The 17,553-nt window shown below is 46.1% G+C and overlaps 2 protein-coding genes across 4 annotated transcripts in view; both read left to right on the top strand.

Annotated features, from left to right (window-relative positions):
- The window catches only part of efcc1 (EF-hand and coiled-coil domain containing 1), a 48,405-nt gene extending 45,190 nt beyond the window's left edge, over window positions 1-3,215 (top strand). Inside the window, exons 7-8 of the mRNA XM_041981750.1 lie at window positions 2,364-2,433; window positions 2,585-3,215. Coding sequence (XP_041837684.1) covers window positions 2,364-2,433; window positions 2,585-2,718 — 204 coding nt within the window. The 3' untranslated portion in view covers window positions 2,719-3,215. The remainder of the gene's footprint in view (window positions 1-2,363; window positions 2,434-2,584) is intronic.
- Window positions 3,216-4,439: 1,224 nt separating this feature from the next.
- The window catches only part of cfap57 (cilia and flagella associated protein 57), a 43,457-nt gene continuing 30,343 nt past the window's right edge, over window positions 4,440-17,553 (top strand). The window contains exons 1-15 of one of the 3 annotated variants that reach the window (XM_041981736.1): window positions 4,440-4,788; window positions 5,775-6,088; window positions 6,159-6,418; window positions 6,991-7,165; window positions 7,260-7,412; window positions 8,007-8,146; window positions 11,960-12,125; window positions 12,201-12,314; window positions 12,394-12,606; window positions 13,026-13,199; window positions 13,312-13,473; window positions 15,058-15,213; window positions 15,342-15,432; window positions 15,529-15,719; window positions 15,788-15,961. In XM_041981736.1, coding sequence (XP_041837670.1) covers window positions 4,632-4,788; window positions 5,775-6,088; window positions 6,159-6,418; window positions 6,991-7,165; window positions 7,260-7,412; window positions 8,007-8,146; window positions 11,960-12,125; window positions 12,201-12,314; window positions 12,394-12,606; window positions 13,026-13,199; window positions 13,312-13,473; window positions 15,058-15,213; window positions 15,342-15,432; window positions 15,529-15,719; window positions 15,788-15,961 — 2,640 coding nt within the window. In that variant the 5' untranslated portion in view covers window positions 4,440-4,631. Of the gene's footprint in view, window positions 4,789-5,774; window positions 6,089-6,158; window positions 6,419-6,990; window positions 7,166-7,259; window positions 7,413-8,006; window positions 8,147-11,959; window positions 12,126-12,200; window positions 12,315-12,393; window positions 12,607-13,025; window positions 13,200-13,311; window positions 13,474-15,057; window positions 15,214-15,338; window positions 15,433-15,528; window positions 15,720-15,787; window positions 15,962-17,553 lie in introns of all 3 variants that reach the window. The other 2 variants (XM_041981735.1, XM_041981737.1) reach the window with 2 other exon arrangements.

The raw sequence follows: 17,553 nt of genomic DNA, 5'->3' as shown, positions 1-17,553 counted from the left end.
ACAGACTGGTTTATACTGGGACTAAAAGCTGCTACACACTGGTTTATACTGGGATTAAAAGCTGCTACAGACTGGTTCATACTGGGATTAAGATCTGCTACAGACTGGTCTATACTGGGATTCAAAGCTGCTACAGACTGGTTTATACTGGGATTAAAAGCTGCTACAGACTGGTTTATACTGGGATTAAAAACTGTTACACACTGGTTTATACTGGGATTAAAAGCTGCTACACACTGGTTTATACTGGGATTAAAAGCTGCTACAGACTGGTTTATACTGGGATTAAAAGCTGCTACAGACTGGTTTATACTGGGATTAAAAGTTGCTACAGACTGGTTTATACTGGGATTAAAAGCTGCTACACACTGGTTTATACTGGGATTAAAAGCTGCTACAGACTGGTTTATACTGGGATTCAAAGCTGCTACAGACTGGTTTATACTGGGATTCAAAGCTGCTACAGACTGGTTTATACTGGGATTCAAAGCTACTACACACTGGTTTATACTGGTATTCAAAGCTGCTACAGACTGGTTTATATTGGGATTCAAAGCTACTACACACTGGTTTATACTGGGATTAAAAGCTACTACAGACTGGTTTATACTGGTATTAAAAGCTGCTACACACTGGTTTATACTGGTATTAAAAGCTGCTACAGACTGGTTTATACTGGGATTAAAAACTGTTACAGACTGGTTTATACTGGGATTAAAAGCTGCTACACACTGGTTTATACTGGGATTAAAAGCTGCTACAGACTGGTTTATATTGGGATTAAAAGCTGCTGCAGACTGGTTTATACTGGGATTAAAAGCTGCTACCGACTGGTTTATACTGGGATTAAAAGCTGCTACAGACTGGTTTATACTGGGATTAAAAGCTGCTACAGACTGGTTTGTACTGGGATTAAATGCTGCTACAGACTGGTTTATACTGGGATTAAAAGCTGCTACACACTGGTTTATACTGGGATTAAAAGCTGCTGCAGACTGGTTTATACTGTTATTAAAAGCTGCTACAGACTGGTTTATACTGGGATTAAAAACTGCTACAGACTGGTTTATACTGGGATTAAAAGCTGCTACAGACTGGTTTATACTGAGATTAAAAGCTGCTACAGACTGGTTTATACTGGGATTAAAAGCTGTTACAGACTGGTTTATACTAGGACTAAAAGCTGCTACACACTGGTTTATACTGGGATTAAAAGCTGCTACAGACTGGTTTATACTGGGATTAAGATCTGCTACAGACTGGTCTATACTGGGATTAAAAGCTGCTACAGACTGGTTTATACTGGGATTAAAAGGTGCTACAGACTGGTTTATACTGGGATTAAAAGCTGCTACACACTGGTTTATACTGGGATTAAAAGCTGCTACAGACTGGTATATACTGGGATTACAAGCTGCTACAGACTGGTTTATACTGGGATTTAAAGCTGTTACAGACTGGTTTATACTGGGATTAAAAGCTGCTACAGACTGGTTTATACTGGGATTAAATGCTGCTACAGACTGGTATATACTGGGATTACAAGCTGCTACAGACTGGTTTATACTGGGATTAAAAGCTGCTACAGACTGGTTTATACTGGGATTAAAAGCTGCTACAGACTGGTTTATACTGGGATTAAAAGCTGCTACAGACTGGTTTATACTGGGATTAAAAGCTGCTACACACTGGTTTATACTGGGATTAAAAGCTGCTACACACTGGTTTATAGTGGGATTAAAAGCTGCTACACACTGGTTTATACTGGTTTATATGGTATATAAATATAGTTTACAAGGTACAAACCATGGATGTTTGGATGTTTCTCATTTTTGTTCCATTTTCTGTCCAGATGATCCCAAACGGCTGCAATAATGTTGATATCTGGGTTCTGGGGAGGATTCAGTTCTTGTATTATGTGACATACTTCAGCCTTTTATCCTTGTTTCTCTTACTTGAGAATGGCTTCTAGACAGCCACGTTTCCATGGAGACCATTTCTGATGAGGCTTCAGCCAACAGTAGATGGATCAGCTGGAGGTCTAGATGCATCTCTTAGGTCCTGGTTCAGGCCTTTGCTGATTTTGTTTTTCTTATAAGGACGATAAAATAAATCTAAAAAGCATCCAACCAGCAAAGATAAACTTTTTTTGTTGTAAATGTCATATTTGAAAACAAAAGTTAACTTTCAGAACGTGTTTATTGATGGTTTGTGCCTTTTTTTTATTTTCTAGCTCCAACAGTGTGACAGTGAGCAAATTAAACTTGGGGCAGATGTGTGGAGGCTTATGTGGTTAGTGTTCCCATCAAAGTGCCCCGTTAATCACATGACGGCCGACTGAGCATAGCTGCCTCTTGTTTCAGAATGTCTCCCGGAGGTCTCTGGGGAAAATCTTGCTCAGCACTTTGGAGTCTGGCAGCGACCCACAGCACGGTTAGTAGAGCTCATACCACCTATAAAATCAATGTGTTGTAAAGTGTGACTGAGAAAGTTTACTGTTACCCAGGGTAACAAATTAAACAAAGGTCTCGTTGGTCGTCTGCAACTTGATTCCCACTGAGGTAACATCTCTGTTTTTACTCAGGTAAAGCCCACATTCTGGAGGTCCTCAACGCTCTCTACCACGAACTGGCTGCTTGTGAGATTCTGTTCAGTGGAAAGGACACAGAGTCAGCAGTCTTTCATCCAGACTGCCTCCTGCTGGGCCTACAGTGCTGAAGCATCCATCCATCCTTTTAGTGTCTATCCCTGTTTATTCCAATGCAAGGATGTTACCAGCTGGGCAGACATCCAGCTTGATGTGTATCATACAGTAGCTTATATACTCCTCATACATTATAAAGTCCTGTTAGCCTAGAAATGTTGAAGATGAAATTCTTACTTATACATTTTTCAGGAACTTTTTATTGTACATAACTTGGACTTATTATTATATTTTTACTAATGTGAAAATGCTCAAATTTAAAGGAGTTTAATTTCTCCTTAGAATTATTCTCATCTCAGTTCACAAATTTCCATTTAAAGATTAAATGGTTTGAGAAGATGATATCTTTAATAGGAAAAGTAAAAAGGATATTTGGACAACTCTGGAGGCGACTGTTGGTGTGTTTGTAATCCTCAGGATGCTTCCCCGTGTCTATGGGAACATCATGTTTGTTCTTGGCTGAAAGCATCACATGAGCTGCACCAATAAAAACACACTGCTAATGTCTCAATAGCCTTTGTTTACATTGAGCCTTTCAGCTAATTCAAAGTGACCGGATGAAACAGATGTGAAGGAAAAAAAAAAAAAAAAGAGTGTCACATAAAAACCAAAAGCAGCTTTTCCATGCAGGCAAAGCATGTACCAGAGGGACTGAGTTTCAGCTGACCTGCAGCTCTGTGGGAGTCTGTTCCACATCGAGGGTGCATAAGAAATAAAAGCAGCTCTGCATGTTTGGGTCTAACTCTGGGAACAGAAAGCAAGCCTGAACCCGATGAGCCGAGCTACATGGAAGGCTTAAAGTGCACCAGAAGGTCTGAGATGAGTTTTGGCTCTGAACCATTGAGATTTTATTAACCAGCAGCAGTATTTTAAAACCAAGTCTTTGCTGGACTGGAACCAATGTAAAGACCTCATGTCTTACCAGCACCCTGCTACTATGTGTTGGACTGCCTCAGAGGCCTCTCTGCAGATCCTGCAGCTGTGGGCTGGTTTCAAGACCAGAAAGCTCCCGACAATAACTGGAGGCTGTCACCCCAAGTCCAGCTCCCTAACGCTGTACGCTACACAAAGGGAGGGGGCCAGGGGCAAGTATATTTACTACAAGAAGTTAAAGACATTCAGATTGTAAAATGATGTCAGAATTAAGCTAAAATCTGCTTTAAGCTTTACAGCTTAACTTAATTTGACTTGCTCCTAAGTTTTGAATGCACACGACTAACTGGACACTGTTTAAGTATTTATTCTAAACCTTGCAAATTAACCACAAAAACCAAAAGAAGCATCTGAACCATGAATGGACTGAATGTTCTGGGTCAGGGACAGCTTGTATCTAAACAGTCCTCTTCATCATCCTCTTCACATTCAGACATCATCAGACCAGGGGCACAGCTAACTCATGACTTGTTATTGACACATAGACATTTATGTTGGGCTTTACCCACCACTGTCACATTTTCTTTCAATGAACGGTGAAGAGGAAGAAATTGTCATGGTGTGACTCTCTTTTTCTCCCGCATTCACCAGTGTAGCATCAACTTTTTACATTTTATGTCAATTTAATATATTAGAACTTGTGTTCCACTTTCACAAGTTTAGAAAGTTGCGTTGCTTGGCAACCACCAAACTCTCGAGAGAAGTCGTCATTCAAGAGAAAAAGTAAGTTCTCAGTGTGTTCAGCGAGGAAAATATTTAACGTGGATCCCAAGTTCTCGCGGGATCTCCGACGTTGCTTAGCAACATGACTCATCACGCTCGTGTGCCTGTCAGTACTGGAGGTCTCGAACGCTTCTTGTTTTTTCTTCTTTATTGAATAGCGTTATCTTAAATGACTTTGAGCTGTTAGCAGACGTTATTTTTTAAGTCTCTGCAGGTTTTCGTGATTTTTAAACGTGTTTGTAGATTAAAAGAAAGAATTAGAGAAGTTAAAATGGCCTCTGCAGTGTCTCAGTCTCTCTTCATTTTCGGTCTACGGTCCGGTGTGAGTAATAATGTGTGTTTTGTTGACGAACGAACGGTGGTGTTTCCCAGTGGAAACAGCTGTGTGTGCTACAACACCGAGCTAAGAAGCCAGCGCTTCATCTCAGGTACTCTGACCAGCAACGTCAGAATAAAACTGCCTTTCTTTTCATCCATTCATGTAATTAATTACGTGCCATTTGAATGATGTCGTCATTTCCTGCCTGGATCAAGGCTCCCATCCAGAAAGCAGATAGTATGATAACCTGAGTTGGGAAGCCTTTCACTAATCAGGATGCCAGGTGAGAGGACATGCAGTGTGTGTGTTTAGAGGACCAGATGTAGAAACATCTACATGGTAAATCAGCAGAAATAAAAGATGCCCTGATCTAAAACAGCATCCGTTACCTTCCTGAAAGATGTTTTTAATCTGCATCTTCAGTTTTCCCCAGTGGGATTGAACCTACATAAAGCGTTGGTTTTATTCTGTCCTCCCATATTTGAACCTACATGCTTCAGTTTGACATCAGCTTAAACATCTGGTCAGTGGACCATTGGACCAGTGGATTCCAGCTTCCACTTCGACTCAGGCAGCAGTTTTCTCCCATGATGCATCTCTCTCCACAGCAACAGCTGTCTTGTTTTTTCCCAGAATTCCTCTTGGTACTCCTCATACGCTGCTATGAGAACCTCTGGCTCCGATGGGGGGAAATAACTGGTAGCATGTTGCCAGCGGTTGCCATGGTGACTCCAGTTATCAGAGCTCCATTGTCGATGGAATTCAAAGCGGCAGATCTGGAACCAGAAACTCACTTTGTTTTTAGACTCTGTTTGTTTTTAGCTAGTTGAACCTGCTTTCTGCATTGGGGTCCTGGTTTCTGGTTTCTGGACCAGACTCATGGTTTCTGGACCAGGGCCCTGGCTCCTGGTTTCTGGAATGGGCTCCTGGTTTTTGGACCAGGTTCCTGGTTTCTGGACCAGACTCCTGGTTTTTGGTTTCTGGACCAGGGTCCTGGCTTCTGGTTTCTGGAATGGGCTCTTGGATCTTGAAGGAGCCCCTGTTCTCTCTTTCTGCGGTTAGTCATGCATCGGTGTGTGTGTGCTGCGTGTGCAGGTTCAGAGAAGACCCCGCGCGTGCGTGCTCTGGCCATCAGTCCCGGCCGGCGCTACCTGGCCGTGTCAGAGTGCGGCGAGGCGGCCGCCATCACCGTCTTCGACCTGCAGCATGAGCAGGGCCGGAGGAGGAAAGTTCTGACTGCAGGAGATCTGCTTTTTCAAGAGTTCCCGTGCTTGGCTTTCTCCCCTGATTCCAAGTATCTGGTTGGACAAACAGGAGCACCAGAGTGGATGTTGATCTTGTGGTTGTGGGAAAAGAACAAAGTCCTGGCTACAGTGAAGACAACTAGCTCCACTAACCCTGTTACCCAGGTGAGTTGATGGCATCTCATTAGGCTTCACTGACTCAGCCACAGCTTTGTGAACAGGGTTGTCCCATCAGGTCAGCTTCAGCCCTCTGAGCAGCATCCAGCTGTGTGTGAGCGGCGTCGGCGTGTTCAAGCTGTTCCGCTACGCAGAGGGAACCTTAAAGCAGAGCAGCTCTGCCAAGGTGGAGTCTACAAACGTCCTGTGTCACACCTGGACATCAGCTGAGAGGGTCCTTGCTGGAACAGACACGGGCCGGCTGCTGGTGTTCGAGTCTGGAGACCTCCGAAGAGAGATCAAGATGGCTTCTAAGGCTGTGCAGGGACAGGACCAGAGGTGACTTACAGACCAGTCTTCTGACGTGCTTTAACTACAACGAGTAAGAGTTGAACTTTTCTGACCTTCTAGTCGTGTAAACATGAGACATGGACCCAGCCAGGCAGCTAAAGTTCATTCAGACCATAAACACGCCTGGATCGCCACGTCCAGACACGAAGTCCTGCTTTGATATTTGATTGGGCTCCTTTATGTTTGATCACGGGGCCCATCAGACCTCCAGGTCCAGGACCAGAGATGTGTTGTTTCCTGAGTTCATCCGAGCCAGAGCGAACACCAACAGGAGAATATTACACACACGTTTAGCTGTGTTGTTCAGTCCACAGACGCACCACCCTGACCAGTTCTACCTGGTCATGAAGGTGACTAATCAGGCTTCCAACCTTGTAGAACACAACAATTACTCTAGATGCTGATTCTTATGAAACCAGTACAAAGCTGTCCATTTGATCGGTGGCAGTAAGAGGACGTTAAGAGAGAGAAATTGATGTGTGGAGGTGTAGAGTATGAAGGAGTGCATGGTTAGACTGGTGATTGTGTCAGATTCTTACAGCTGTTCCTTTGCTGCCCAGGCAGGTGGAGGTGAGGAGGATCAAAGACAGTGACGTGGATGGAGGTCTGACGGCCTCTCGCATCACAGCCATCCTGTCTTTCTCCAAAGGTTTCGTGTGCACGACGGGTCCAGGCACCGTCTGTCTGTTTGAAAAGACAGAGGAGGACTGCTACAGGAAGAGCAAGGAGCTACGGGTAAACCACGGGAAATAAAATGAAAGTATGCTGCCAGCCCTCTTTAAACGAAAACGCATGGCTCTGTGTGTTAGCATGAACCTGTTTGCATCAGATCCCTCCAGATCCACACGGGAATGACTCCACCCCAGCAGAGTGCCAGGAGGTGGACACAATGTGCATCAGTCCAGCAGAGGAGAGTTTGGCCGTCAGCACAGAGCGAGGACAGCTGTACAGCATCAACCTTTCATCGGCCGACCTGAGCAGGGTGCCGTAAACTCGTGTTCACCTGTCAGAGACACTGACAGCAGCGCGTTACTGTGGTGCCTTCACTTGCCTGCAGTCGTTCATTTTTCACCTGTTTCACCATCGAGACAAAGTGCTTTCTCTTGTCCTTGTTTTGCTCGTGCATTGGTGGGTTGTCATAGAACTGCTCTGGATGAAAGTCAACAGTGAAAAATGTGGCCATTCTTTAACTCATCAAAACTGTAGAACTAACAATCTGGGCACATAACCTTCACTTAGGTTTGTGTAATTACCTCCATTGAAGTTGTGGCAACCAACAAGGTAATAACATCTGTATTTGGCTGTTATTACATATAAATTATAGCAGTTTTTTGCTATAATAGTTAGTATAATAGCAGTTCTTTGTGCATGGACAGTTTTGACCAGAATGGTCAACAGAGGGAGTAAAATGCATCGACAGAGTATAAAAGACCTGAGAGAAGAAGACTAGATTTAAAAACTGTGAATAAAGAGAAGATTGATTGTAAAAACAGCTGTAATAACCTAGATGGCCAGAAATCGCCGCGCAGGGCAGACGGCTTACAGTAGCACTGATGTCCGTGTCTCTGTTTACCAGGAAGAAAAGCTCCACTTTGACTTCCTGTCCCAGCCCTTCCACTCCAACTCCATCACTGGTTTGTCCGTCTGCGTCCACAAACCCCTCGCAGCCACCAGCTCTCTGGACCGGTCTGTCCGCATCTGGAACTACGAGACCAGGTAAAACCTCTTTGTGTCTTCATGTGATAAGCGATGGAAACCAGGGGCCTCATTTCTAAAGCTGGCGTAGGAACAAACACCGCCGTAGTAACATACACCGACGTAGGAAGAAACACCGGCGTAGGAACAAACACCGACGTAGGAACAAACACCGGCGTAGGAACAAACACCGGCGTAGTAACAAACACCGGCGTAGTAACATACAACGCCGTAGTAACATACACTGGCGTAGGAACAAACACCGCCGTAGTAACGTACAACGCCGTAGTAACATACAACGCCGTAGTAACATACAACGCCGTAGTAACATACACCGGCGTAGTAACAAACACCGGCGTAGTAACAAACACCGGCGTAGGAACAAACACCGGCGTAGTAACATACACCTGCGTAGGAACAAACACCGGCGTAGGAACATACACCGGCGTAGTAACAAACACCGGCGTAGTAACAAACACCGGCATTGGAAATAACACCGGCGTAGTAACAAACACCGGCGTAGTAACAAACACCGGCGTAGGAACAAACACCGGCGTAGTAACAAACACCGGCGTAGTAACATACACCGACGTAGGAAGAAACACCGGCGTAGGAACATACACCGGCGTAGGAACAAACACCGACGTAGGAACAAACACCGGCATAGGAACAAACACCGGCGTAGTAACAAACACCGGCGTAGTAACATACAACGCCGTAGTAACATACACTGGCGTAGGAACAAACACCGCCGTAGTAACATACAACGCCGTAGTAACATACAACGCCGTAGTAACATACAACGCCGTAGTAACATACACTGGCGTAGGAACAAACACCGCCGTAGTAACATACACCGCCGTAGTAACATACACCGCCGTAGTAACATACACCGGCGTAGGAACAAACACCAGCGTAGGAACATACACCGGCGTAGTAACAAACACCGACGTAGGAACAAACACCGACGTAGGAACAAACACCGGCGTAGGAACAAACACCGGCGTAGTAACAAACACCGGCGTAGGAACATACACCGGCGTAGTAACAAACACCGCCGTAGTAACAAACACCGCCGTAGTAACATACACTGGCGTAGGGACAAACACCGCCGTAGTAACATACACCGCCGTAGTAACATACACCGCCGTAGTAACAAACACAGCCGTAGTAACAAACACAGCCGTAGTAACATACAACGCCGTAGTAACATACACTGGCGTAGGAACAAACACCGCCGTAGTAACATACACCGCCGTAGTAACATACACCGCCGTAGTAACGTACACCGGCGTAGGAACAAACACCAGCGTAGGAACATACACCGGCGTAGTAACAAACACCGGCGTAGTAACAAACACCGACGTAGGAACAAACACCGGCGTAGGAACAAACACCGGCGTAGTAACAAACACCGGCGTAGTAACATACACCTGCGTAGGAACAAACACCGGCTTAGGAACATACACCGGCGTAGTAACAAACACCGGCGTAGTAACAAACACCGGCGTTGGAACAAACACCGGCGTGGGAACAAACACCGGCGTAGGAACATACACCGGCGTAGGAACAAACACCGACGCAGGAACAAACACCGGCGTAGGAACATACACCGGCGTAGGAACAAACACCGCCGTAGTAACATACACCGACGTAGGAAGAAACACCGGCGTAGGAACATACACCGGCATAGGAACAAACACCGACGTAGGAACAAACACCGGCGTAGGAACAAACACCGGCGTAGTAACAAACACCGGCGTAGTAACATACAACGCCGTAGTAACATACACTGGCGTAGGAACAAACACCGCCGTAGTAACATACAACGCCGTAGTAACATACACTGGCGTAGGAACAAACAACGCCGTAGTAACATACACTGGCGTAGGAACAAACACCGCCGTAGTAACATACAGCGCCGTAGTAACATACAACGCCGTAGTAACATACAACGCCGTAGTAACATACAACGCCGTAGTAACATACACTGGCGTAGTAACAAACACCGGCGTAGGAACAAACACCGGCGTAGGAACATACACCGGCGTAGTAACATACACCGGCGTAGTAACAAACACCGGCGTAGGAACAAACACCGGCGTAGGAACAAACACCGGCGTAGTAACATACACCTGCGTAGGAACAAACACCGGCGTAGGAACATACACCGGCGTAGTAACAAACACCGGCGTAGTAACAAACACCGGCGTTGGAAATAACACCGGCGTAGTAACAAACACCGCCGTAGGAACAAACACCGGCGTAGTAACAAACACCGCGTAGTAACAAACACCGGCGTAGTAACATACACCGACGTAGGAAGAAACACCGGCGTAGGAACATACACCGGCGTAGGAACAAACACCGACGTAGGAACAAACACCGGCGTAGGAACAAACACCGGCGTAGTAACATACACCGGCGTAGTAACATACAACGCCGTAGTAACATACACTGGCGTAGTAACAAACACCGCCGTAGGAACAAACACCGGCGTAGTAACATACAACGCCGTAGTAACATACAACGCCGTAGTAACATACACTGGCGTAGGAACAAACACCGGCTTAGGAACATACACCGGCGTAGTAACAAACACCGGCGTAGTAACAAACACCGGCGTTGGAACAAACACCGGCGTAGGAACATACACCGGCGTAGGAACAAACACCGACGTAGGAACAAACACCGGTGTAGGAACAAACACCGGCGTAGGAACATACACCGGCGTAGGAACAAACACCGACGTAGGAACAAACACCGGTGTAGGAACATACACCGGCGTAGTAACAAACACCGCCGTAGTAACAAACACCGCCGTAGTAACATACACCGGCATAGGAACAAACACCGGCGTATTAACAAACACCGGCGTAGGAACAAACACCGGCGTAGGAACATACACCGGCGTAGGAACAAACACCGACGTAGGAACAAACACCGGTGTAGGAACATACACCGGCGTAGTAACAAACACCGCCGTAGTAACAAACACCGTCGTAGTAACAAACACCGGCATAGGAACAAACACCGGCGTAGGAACATACACCGGCGTAGTAACAAACACCGGCGTAGTAACAAACACCAGCGTAGTAACATACACCGACGTAGGAACAAACACCGGCGTAGGAACATACACCAGCGTAGTAACAAACACCGGCGTAGTAACAAACACCGGCGTAGTAACATACACCGACGTAGAAACAAACACCGGTGTAGGAACATATACCGGCGTAGTAACAAACACCGGCGTAGTAACAAACACCGACGTAGGAACAAACACCGGCGTAGGAACAAACACCGGCGTAGGAACAAACACCGGCGTAGGAACATACACCGGCGTAGGAACATACACCGGCGTAGGAACAAACACCGGCGTAGTAACAAACACCGACGTAGTAACAAACACCGGCGTAGGAACATACATCGGCGTAGGAACAAACACCGGCGTAGTAACAAACACCGGCGTAGTAACAAACACCGGCGAACGCCAAATATAGTCAACTTTTGGAATTTATAAAAACCAAACTTTCCAGGAAAATGTTCCTACCTCCTCGGCAACTCTGACCCAGGCGTACGCACAAAATCTAGAAAAACAGGAAACTATGACACCGACGCTCCAGAATAAAACCAAGGAAATGATGTGATGAACATGTATTACAGGTGTGTACCTGACCATTTATAGCCACCATGTGGGCGGGGCAAGCCGTTCCGCACCGCGCTGCTTTAGAGTTGGTTCTGGTTTATAAGAAGAAACCATTGTAGGACGTGTGTGCACACATGGTTTTTAAGGCCCCTGACCTCTGAGGACGTGCTGCTGTGTTTCATCAGGGAGTTGGAGCTTTCCAAGGAGTTCCAGGTGGAGGCCTACAGCGTAGCACTACACCCCTCCGGCCTCTCCATCCTAGTGGGCTTTTCAGACAAACTCCGGCTGATGAACCTGATTATTGATGACATCCGAACCTACAAGGAGTTCCCAGTGCGTGGCTGCAGAGAGGTAGAGGCACATTCACTAGGTTTCTAGTAAGATTCATTTTCCTTCCGGTTTCATCTTCTCTCTCTACGTCTTCAGTGTGCTTTCAGCCACGGTGGCCACATGTTCGCTGCAGTCAATGGAAACATCATTCAGATCTACTCTGTCACTTCTTTTGAGAATATTCTCAACCTGAAGGGCCACAACAGAACGGTGAGCTAGACAGGAAGACACGTATGCTCATTAGATCTAAAGCCAGTCCATCAGGTTATATATGGATGCGTCTGTCCAGGTGAGTGGCATTGAGTGGAGCCAGGATGACAGGAAGCTGGTGTCATGTGGGATGGATGGTGCGGTGTATGAGTGGAGCACACAGACTGGGCAACGGGAGTCGGAGAGCGTCCTCAAGTCCTGCAGTTACACAGATGTTTCCTACTCCTCCAGCTATAAGACTATCCTGACCGTAGGAACAGACCTCACCCTGAAGGAGATCCAAGACAGTCAGGTCAGCCGCTCAGTCTGCAGCACACAAAGCTTTTCCATTTAAAACTCCTTCATTTGTCCCAGACGGGCAGTTTTTAGCATGCACATGCACGAGTGAAGTATGCATAGTTAAGAAAAGGGTCTAAACCTAATCCTACGTGGATGGAAAGCCTGATGAGTCATCTTTACAACCAGCTAGACTTTGGAAGGATTATGCTTCTGTGGGATGAGCAGCACGGCTGCTGTGGGAATAGACCCTCCCACATAATGTTCCAAAACCTCCCTCCCTACAAAGTCTCCCGTTGATGCTTACATGTTGAGCTGTTTTCTGCAGGTAGCTCCATCCCTCCAGTCTCTACCTGGATGTAGAGGTGACTGATCAGGCTGAGTTTTATACTGGAACATATTCTGGTTAGTGTGTGTTGATTGCTGGTTCTGCAGGTCCTGAGGGAAGTTCCTGGGGATGAGGTGGCTCATACTGCTCTCGCAGTGTCTCACTCAGGCAGGGTGGTCTTCACCGGGACCTCCAGCGGGACAATCAGAGCCGTTAAATACCCGCTACCCATCCAGAAGGAGTGGGTTGTACACCAGGCTCATAGCGGGCCTGTGACCAAGGTGGGCCCAAACAAGAAACTGGCACACTTCACTTTTAATGTAATCTGATTACTGAAACAGTTGGTCTTTGCAGCTATGATGTCAGGTTATTGATGAAACAGTGTGTCCTCAGATGGTGATCACATACGATGATCAGTTCCTGCTGACGGTATCTGAAGACGGCAGTCTGCTGATATCAAAGATCACTGATAAGGAGGGACGAAGACTGAAGAGCAACAGGCAGATGGTCCACACTGAAGAGATCCTCGTCACAAAGGCAGACCTGGAAGAGAAGGTCTGTTTGCACGGTTACGGTGTCTTATCTGAGCCTCTGTCTGCATTTCTGTTCTAAATCTTGAACCATGGATCTGATCAGCTGGTCTCTCAATGCAACTGACCAAATTTATTCGAACTGAAAAACGGGCGTAGGGGAGCCGCTTGTCCTGAACGTTCGCGGCTGGATACGTGATGATTCCTGGAGGGTATGGAAGGTCATGTGTCTGTTTAATCTTTCTGTTGAGGATGCAGAGGTGATCTACACATTTGGATTCATGATAACTGGGTTTCTGCTGTTTGGAGCGGGCGGTTTCCTGGTGTATCACAAAAACCAAGTCAAGTCAGATGAATTGGAGTCACCATGTGACCACTGAGAGATTCAAGGCAGATGAAACATGCTCTGGCCTGAACCAAAACAAATGCTGTTATCTTAATCTGGCTCCCTGTACTGGCCTTGCATGGCTGGTTTTTCTGCCCCCATCCTCCCCCCTCCCATCTTCTCGGGTTGTGGAGCTTTTCTGGATCAGCTCCCAAGGTCGTCCCACTATCATCTGGGGCAGAGACTGGAGAAAGGAACTGGGGAAGTTCACAGGCTTGCTTACTTAAACTTACTTACGCACACATGCACACACACAAGCAAGCACACTCACGTACACTACAGACACACCTCCCCCATGATTTCACCGCCTTGGTTGGTCCTCCCCCCTCCCTCCACTCCCGGGCGGCGGGTGCATTGGATGCACTCCAGCTGTGTCCACACTTGGCTGCGATGGGAGACCCCCCCCCCCCCACCACCACCATGTGTTTTCTTATGTTGTGAATGTCTGAGGTATGTGCTTTTATGTACTGAGGTGTGTTTTTTTGTATCTCCACATTGGGCCCCTTCAGGCCCAGGCTAGAGATGCTGTTTTTTCTAGCCTCCTCCCGTCATTCCTAACGTTATCTTTTTCCATCTGTGAAAATGGTGCGCTGCACGGCAGCTGCTGCCTCAGTCTGCCTGATCCTGTTTGTTTATATGTTGTTGTCTACTCTACTCTTAGACGTGTTTGTACTGGAAAAAAATTCATTGCACCTGTTGCAATGAAAATAAAGTTCATCCATCCATCCATCCATCTAATCTAGACCGCAATGATCCCCTGAGGAGGAACATGCTGCGCCTGATGGATCATCCTGCTGAAGCCCATCTACGCTTACTGAAATGCTCCTCAGGGTCGCTCTGAAGTCAGCGTTGGAATTAGCTTCAAGCTAGCTGATCAGGCTGGTTTTCTAGAGATGATCTGTTAGAATCAGCTCAAAAGAGAAGTTCTGGATTATGGAGAAAGGAGGCAATAAATATTTCTGATGATGTTCCTCTGGTATCAAGAAGAGGTGGAGATGAGAAGGAGGCAGATTTTATCAGATGACAGAGTCTAAGAATGAGGTGAGTTTGACGACGTGGGAGGTAGCAAAGGGCTGAAATGTTACAGCCTTCATCATAACTGTTCATTCACTCACCACAAACAACACCGTCTACTCCCAGCAATGAGGAAGGAGGAATCAGTGCAGCTGAACCCTGCTACCTGTTCTGGTTTGCGGTCCTCATGTTTGGGATTGTGTGTTTCAGAGCCAGAACATGATGGAGCTGAAGATGCGTCTGGAGGAGCTGCAGATGGAGAACGAGTATCAGCTCCGCCTGAAGGACATGAACTACAACGACAAGCTCCGGCAGCTTTCTGACAAGTTCATGCAGGAAGTGGAATCTCTGAAAACAGCACAACAGGTCTGTTGCTGTCAGACTCCACATATGTTCATCTCTGCATGACTGTCTAAATAAAAATAATGATGGATGCTTCTGTTGGTGGTGAATCCTGTAACTTTATTTCCTCCTCACAACATTTAATCTAGAAGATGAAAACAGAGATGGAGAAGCGTGATCATGAAAATAATGAGAATTCTGCAGAGGTTGCTACAAAACATTTAAAAGAACTAAAGGATTTAGGTGAGAAAAAAATAAAATCAGTGTAGGAGCAAACGCTGCAGCTCCATTTCTTCCAGGAATCACAGAGCAGTGGATCGTTTTTTCATCCCTTCACAGAACAATCGTACAGCCGGAAGCTGATAATGGAGCACGAGAAGTACCAAGATCTACAGCTAAAGCATCAAAGAATGCAGGAGGACTATGAGAAGCATCTGAAGTCTGCAGAGGAGCGCAGGAGCCAAGCCTTGGAGGAGATCACCCAGCTGTACGAGGCCAAGCTGCAGGAGAAGACTCGGCTCCTGGATCAGGTCAGTCACATGGAAACCCCCTAACTTCTAAAGACCTGACTGAGTTTTTACCTTGCTTCTGTTTTCAGTGTCAGGAGGACGCCCGGCAGAAGATCCTCGAGTTTGAAGAGATCATAAAGCAGATGGAGGAGGATGAGGAGAAGAAGATCCACGCCCTTCAAATCAAGTATGAGAAGAATTTACTCTCTGAGAGGGAGACCAACACCAGCCTGAAGGGAAGAACTGGAATCATCACACAGAAGGTGACTAAAGCTGCAGCTGTTTACTCTTCCCACCAGCTCAGATCCCAGAAACAAAGCAAAGATCTGGTCATAATTACGCTGACGACACTCAGCTTTATGTTACTGTCTCACCCGGGGACTCTGGTCCTGGACAAAGCTGCAGTTCATGACTCGACCAATGGATCAGTCCAGAAGTCTTTGTATCATTTTAGACTCTGAGCTAAATTTCAACATCCATATTAAAGCAGGAACCAGATCGGCCTTTCACCTCCTGGAGAATAGATCTAGCACAACAGGACTGACTTCGTAATCTGGTTTTAGTTGTCATGACTACTGTGATGGAGTGTTTACAGGTCTTTCTAACACAACTGTGTCCTCACGAAGACCAGAAAAAGGGAACATATCAGTCCTGTAGCTGCACAGGACTAAAGAAATAATGGTCACGCTTCGTACTGATGCCTTTGAAGTTTTCTTTTACTTACTCATCTCTCTTTAGTGGATGCGGTGAAAACAACGAAATAAAGAATATTCTGGTTCACACAATGCTTTCTCCATTCTGTTCATGCTAGTATCCATCACTGAAGCAGGTTCAGACACATTAGCATCGTAGAAATAAAATACATAGAGCATACAGTGTGACATGATGCTCTGCATCCATGTTGGCTCTAACCCACAATGCCACATGTCATGTGTTGTGTTAAACTGGTTTGGTGTTTAATCTTCACTTAACCAGAAAAAGTCGAACTGAGATAAAATAAAACGCTTGTCCTGGCTGAGACAGCAGCAGTACAGTTAAACATTTATAAACAAACAAACTATTCAAATCAAATTTATCTATAAAGCACATTTCGTGTAGAGCAAATGCTTTATGTGATAAAAACTATCTTTGCATATTAAAAATAAAACAACATATAACTGATCCTACTCTCTCTCACACGGTGCATGTACAGGCAGAATAGATGTCTAAAGCATCTGGAACATCTGTAAACAGATTTTCATCCTGTCTGCAGGCAAAGAGAGCAGCAGACATGAAACCCTTCATATCCTCTCAGTTCACATCTTTGGGGCTGAAAATAAAACCCTGTAAATGAAGGCTATTGAGTCCTGAACTCTTTGAATGGAGAAAGGTGGAGATGTAGGGCAGCTTTTTAAACAAGAATATGCAGACGTCTCAGCCTCTGTTTGGAGAAAGAGGACTCCAGGATGCATGGCGAGTCCTGGAAAACCTGGAGAGCTCTGAGATACACCACATCCAGAGCATGTAGACTCTGAGACCAGGACGTATGGACAAACCATCACAGTCACCGCAAACCCACATTAAGGTGGCAGCAGCCAATCTTTAGATTTTCTCCTGAAGTTCTACCATCTTTACACAGGTTCTGGTTCTGGTTCTGGTCCAGAATCCAGATCCAGTCTGCTGATGCCATACAAGCCATTGAGACTTCTAGGATCATCTGGGTCCAGTTTACTGAAGTCTGATGGAGACCTAAAGACTACTGAAAAACCCGGAGTCTGATCCAGAGCTGGGGGCTCATTTATAAAGCTGGCTTACGTACAAAAACAGGTGTATGGGAGAATGTTCCTCCCTCCACGGCTACTGTGACCGAACGCAC

The sequence above is a fragment of the Melanotaenia boesemani genome, chromosome 3 (assembly GCF_017639745.1).
Source record: "Melanotaenia boesemani isolate fMelBoe1 chromosome 3, fMelBoe1.pri, whole genome shotgun sequence".
NCBI lineage: Eukaryota > Metazoa > Chordata > Actinopteri > Atheriniformes > Melanotaeniidae > Melanotaenia > Melanotaenia boesemani.
Note: the sequence above shows the minus strand (reverse complement) of the source record. Positions and strands in the feature narration are given on the sequence as shown.